The following is a 6078-nucleotide window of genomic DNA, read 5'->3' on the forward strand; positions in this document are numbered from 1 at the left end:
TTGTCTCAGTATCTCACTGAACATGGCCGAGAGCAGTGGTTTTTACATGACTTTACCCAGTGATGGGTCTATGCAATCTTTTCCGAGTAATACGACGGCTCAATTTAAAACCTTATTACCACAAACAGTAGATTTAACAGATGGACAATGGGAAGTGGCTTTAACAGAATTGATGTATCCCATTTCATTGAAAAACATCGCAGAAGAGGAAGCTTATTTTGACATCCTGCTTCCTCAGTTTTATGCTAAAAAAGTCGAAGAACCTAATGTGTTTAGATGGGGCAGATTTAAAATGAAAACCATAGAGGCGATGCCATTAAGCCAATGTCCTGTACTGTTAGATTGGGACCATACTGAATTTGGTGATCAAATAACGAAAGACCAGAAGATGGAAATTAAGCGAATTCACTTTAGACCGGGGCCTTACATTCATCCCATGGCTTTAACAAGTGAAATCAGTCTTGGACTGGAAAGAACTTTGAAAAAATTATGGAAGTTTTTAGGTGATTCTGTTGATTCTAAAAAAAAGAGTGAGATGAAATTAGCCTATCATGACAAATATGATAAAGTGATGTATCACTTTAACGGGAGAGAACTTAGAAAATATCCCTTATGCATTCGTTTTCCCACAGCCTTAGCTTATAAGTTAGGAATAGAAAGTAAGAAGGTGATGCTTCAGAACGATACAGAAACCAAATGGATCAACGTGAGTTACATGGGTAACAATACCGTAGATTTATATGAAAATCTGAAATCCATGTACGTGTATTGTGACTTGATTGAACCCCAGACGGTAGGATCCAATGCCTTGAAATTGTTAAGAGTGGTTCCTTGTACACTCAATCTGGAAGATAAAAAACAAGCTAAATGGGAACCCGTTAGAGCGGAATATTTGAAACTGAGTAAAAAACATTTCGATAGCATTGAGATTCATATCATGACTCCTTTAGGGACTCCCATGCCTTTTTTAAGTGGAAAATCGGTCGTGAAACTTCATTTCAGAAAAGTGTACTGAGATGAGTGTACATCTTTTTTTTTTGTTACATCCTATTGGGAGTGATGACTTGTCTGATATGCTGTCTGTATTGTATTCAACCCTAAGACAGGAAGGGGTATAAAAAGGAGTCCCCGGAGTGCATTTAGGTCAGTCTGACACGAGTCATGAAAACATGCAGTATCATCCCGGATTATTGAGACAAAGAGGACACGGACAGTTTGTCTATCATAGAGGTTTATTACGTCAAAAAGGACACGGTATTTTAGGATCCTTGTTTAAAGTAGCAGCTCCCTTAATAGGAGGATTATTTGGAGGAGGCCAACAGCAACCACCCCCACCCCCACCCTATTATTATCCACCCCAAAACTATCAAAGAGGGGAAGGATTTTTTACGGATTTACTGAAATCGGGAGCTAAACACGCCTTGACCGCTGCTGCTAGAACGGGGTTAGACGTGTTAGAAAATAGGAGATCTTTAAAAGACGCTGTCAAAACTCACGGAGTACAAGCCCTGAAAAACACTTCGGGAATGGTGAAACAAAGAATGAATCTAGGAGGTACTAAGAAAAGAAGAAGAAAGAGAATGAAAAAACAGAGGGGATCGGGAATGGTGATTAAAATAATAAGAAGAAAAAGACGACAGAGAGGCAGAGGATTTTTTACGGATTTACTGAAAACGGGAGCTAAACACGCCTTGACCGCTGCTGCTAGAACGGGGTTAGACGTGTTAGAAAATAAGAGATCTTTAAAAGACGCTGTCAAAACTCACGGAGTACAAGCCCTGAAAAACACTTCGGGAATGGTGAAACAAAGAATGAATCTAGGAGGTACTAAGAAAAGAAGAAAAAAGACACCTGTGTTAGCCCGAGGAGGTCCTAAGAGAAAAAGAAAAAAACAAGGAGGAATTCAGACTAAGAAAACACGTCCTTTAGATATCTTTGATTGAGAGACACTATAAATAGGGAAGTCGAGTGAGATTGACCTTCATTTGTGAAAAATCCATCCTAGTAGACAGACATTATGTTGCAACCAGATTCCTGTGCGTGTGGGATGAACAATTTACAATTGTTCCAAGTCCCCCCGACTAATATTGCTTTAGAAGACTCCAAATGGGAAGAATATTACCCCATTTCTAGTACTTTAGATTCGGATACGCCTCCCATTGAATTTGAAATTAAAGGACAAGGAGATCAATATCTGGATTTATCTCAAACGTATGTTCAAATGGTGTGTAAATTTACCAAAGACGATGGTACTGATCTGACTGGAGCTGGCACCACTTGCGCCCCGGTGAATAATATCTTTCATTCCTTGTTTACGGAAATCGATCTCAGTGTCAATGGAAAAATAGTGTCTCCGGGAACCGATACTTATCCTTACAAAGCTTATCTGGAGAAATTACTTTCTTACAAACCCAGAACTTTAATGACACAGATGAGAGCCTGTAGTCTGTGGGAAAAAGATACGGCAGGACACATGGACGAAGTGGGGGTAGCAGACCTTGGAGTGGCTCAAAATAAGACATTTGATGTAACCAAAGGTGGAAGTGGTGCTGCCGATACTGTGGTCATTGACGAACCCATCGTCCCAGAGTTACCGGCCAATTCTAGAAACGAAGGATTTAGAAAACGTCACCAGGCCATCAAAGATAGTAAGAAAATAGCCTTGTTTGATCGTTTACATCTGGATCTATTTCAACAAGACCGATTTCTACCCAATGGAGTAGACGTCCGTTTGAGATTTAATCGAGCCAGACCTCAGTTCTATATGATGATCAAAGCACTAAGTACGGGAAAAGTGAAAATATTGAACATGGTCTTGTGGGTGAGAAAAGTCAAACCCACGGCCGTCATGATGAATGGCATTAATCAAAGTTTGAACACTCATAGAGCCAAATATCCTTTGAGAAGAGTCGAAGTGAAAACCTTTACCATACTGACAGGAACTCAATCTAAGATTACGGATCATCTGTTTCAAGGGCAGATGCCTAAACGTCTCATTTTAGGCTTTGTGGAAAATGCGGCTTTTAACGGAGATAAAACTAAAAATCCGTTTCATTTTCAAAACTTTGGAATTAAGAAATTAGATGTCAGTATCAACGGAGAGACCATGAGTACTCGTTGTTTTGAGCCCAATTTCAATGAAGATTTATATCTGAGATCTTATCTGAGTCTATATCAAGCCTTGGGAAAATTAGGAGAAGATTGGGCTCCGGACATCACCCTAGAAGAGTATAAAAACGGATACACTCTGTGGGGCTGGGATTTCACCAAAGATCAAGAAGCGCAATCGGACAAATTCCACATCATAGAAACCGGAAATCTGAGAATAGAAGTCCAATTTACGAACAATACGGTGAACACCTTAAATTGTGTGGTGTATGCAGAATTCGATAACCTGTTAGAAATTAACAAACAGAGAGAAGTGAGTATTGATTACTAATGGATACGGGACAGTTGAGAGAAGTCTTATCCAGAGAATTAAAGAGTTCTTTTGGTGGAGTGTACCCTTTGGATATATTACCGGATCAATTAAGACCTGGAGAAAAAGCCATCGTGGTGAATACGGATCCTCAAGATCAACCTGGAGAACACTGGGTGTGTCTGTACGTGAGCAGTCCAGTGGTGGAATATTTTGACTCTTATGGATTTCCTCCCTTACAGAAAGAAATTCAAGACTTTATCCAGCGTCATTCTCACCAATGGATTTATAATCCGTATCGATATCAAGATTGGAAGACCGATGTGTGTGGACAATATTGCGTGTATTATTTACATCAAAGACACAAGTTGAGAAAGAAAGCAGACGAGTGGTTATTCCCCTTTGACCATAGTACAGCTTTACAAAGAGATCATTATGTAGCTCAATGGTTTAAAGACACTTATCATAAAAGACCTACGGGTCATGGACAAACTTGTCAATGTTTCTATCAAAATGTCATGTAATTAATTGTTGTTTTTATCAATAAAAAAGAATTGAAAAAAAAAAAAATGTGTTCTTGTTTTTTTTTTTTTTTTTTTTTTTTTTAAAAAGGGGGGTTTTCCCCATGATACTAAATATAGATAGATAAAAAAGGTATATAAAAAAGAAAAAAGAAAAAAAATAGCCTCATTTGATCATGAGTCTCCAGGAGATACAGGGTGATTTATTAAACATTCCTGTAGAAGCTATCGTACATCAATGTAACTGTTTAACAGTCAGAGCTCATGGATTGAGTCAAAGTATAGCAGATAAATATCCTCAAGCGAATTTGTATGCCACCCGCAGACCTTTAGGGTCTAGAAATTTAGCCTTAGAAGAGGACAGGGATAAGCCAGGAACCATTAGGGTGTTTTCCTCACAAACACCTGTGGTCATTTGTTTATTAGCTCAATGGGATTATGGCAGAGCAAGTCACAGACCTAAAAGAATCTCCACTTATCAGGACACCCCACAAAATAGAGAGCAATGGTTTCAAGCCTGTTTACAAGAATTGGGAAATTTACCTTATAAAACTCTTGCTTTTCCTTACAAGATTGGATGTGGCTTAGCTGGAGGAAATTGGACTCATTATAGACATTATATTGAACAATTTGTACACACTTATGACAAACATGTGTACATTCTTCATAAACATTAACTGTGTATGTGTGTGTTTTTATGTAATATAAAATAAATCTTTTTTTTGAAAGTACCTTTTTTAGGAATGAAGTGCCATGCTTCAGCCTCCACAGCAGTCTGATGCACTCATAAGCAGATCCTTGTGGGTGGGTGGGGAGCCCAGTAGAAACACTAGGAATTTTTTTTTAAAATTCCATGAGATCATCCAGTTTGGCTCACAGTACAGTTTTTTTTTTCTTTTTCCCCTGTAATATATTGTCAATATTAAAAAAATGGAAAAAAAATTCAAAAAATCATCAGCACTTGGAGATATAAAAAACCTTGCTATCTTTTACCAACTATGGTATTATAATTTACATTATCAATTATCTTTGACTTATCCATTTTTTTTTATCCATTTTTTATAAAATATATATATATATATATATATATATAAACATGTATAGTAAAAACAGAATTAAAATTTGTATCTCATTGAAAACTTCAAAGTTTTGTTTGTTTCTATATGTTGGATGATTAACTGTGTGTGTTTTTTCCAAAAAAGGAAGAGCACAGCCCAGGCTTCACTTCATAGAGACTTGATTATAGATGGTTAGGAACCTAAAAAAAAAAAAACATATCTTCCAATGGTGAGGACTGTAGAAATAAAATCCATTTTTTTTTGTTATGATGACAAAATACTACATGAAACAATGCATGTTTAAATGTAATGGAATAAAAAAAAAAAGAGTAATATATATATATATATATATATCAAGACCTAACTTATACTGGAATCAATGAAATTTCATTCATAAAAATATATATATATTTAAGATAAAAAATACAGACTTTATTTACTATGGACCATAAATGATGACATGAATAGCAGGCCATACTTTAAGCACATGACAAACCATTATCTCAAAATCATGCAGAACTAGGTTCATTAGCATAGCTGACATTAAAACATATAGGTGAGGGATAACATAATCACAACAATAAACAATGTGTTAAAAAACTTTAAACGACTTACAGCGTGGATTACACGCCTTGAACAGGAGAGGAATAAAAAAAACCTTGCCTCGAGAGTATCATGGCGGCATAAACACAGAAAATTAAGTCGTACTTAAACACATTCCCTAATGATTTGAGAAAATCACTGTCTTTCATGTGTGTATTTTTTTTTATTGGACATGGGGGAGAGAGAGAAAGTGTATAGATTTTTGTTGTTGTTGTTATAATCGAATAATAAATAAATAATATGAGTTGACAAGCAAAAAAAAAATAATAATAATTTTATTTTAAGTGATTATGAGTTTAACCAAAAAAAAAAAAAACAAAAAAAAACAAAAACAAAAAAAAAAAAAAAAAAAACAGTGACCTCTGGTGTTATTATACGTTTCTTTTATAACCGTGTATCAAAAAGGTATCTTTTCGTAAAATTTGGGTTGGCCCTTAAAAGGGCCGTTGTTGATTTTTTTTCTTCAGGGTTTACTCCC

The 6078-nt window shown here is 36.2% G+C and overlaps 1 protein-coding gene across 1 annotated transcript; it reads left to right on the top strand.

Moving 5' to 3' along the window:
- The first annotated feature begins 2017 nt into the window (after positions 1 to 2017).
- On the top strand, positions 2018 to 3439 carry LOC133194978 (uncharacterized protein F54H12.2-like). The gene has a single exon (XM_061330871.1). The coding sequence runs from the start codon at positions 2018 to 2020 to the stop codon at positions 3437 to 3439; it is 1422 nt and encodes a 473-aa protein (XP_061186855.1).
- The last annotated feature ends 2639 nt before the right edge of the window (positions 3440 to 6078 follow it).

This window comes from Saccostrea echinata, unplaced genomic scaffold (genome assembly GCF_033153115.1).
Source record: "Saccostrea echinata isolate AGI-Se365-2 ecotype Australia unplaced genomic scaffold, CSIRO_AGI_Sech_v1 ptg000029l, whole genome shotgun sequence".
Lineage (NCBI taxonomy): Eukaryota > Metazoa > Mollusca > Bivalvia > Ostreida > Ostreidae > Saccostrea > Saccostrea echinata.

What these genes read in the sequence shown, in the direction of transcription:
- LOC133194978 (XM_061330871.1), top strand. Translation starts at nt 2,018, where the DNA reads ATGTTGCAACCAGATTCCTGTGCGTGTGGGATGAACAATTTACAATTG.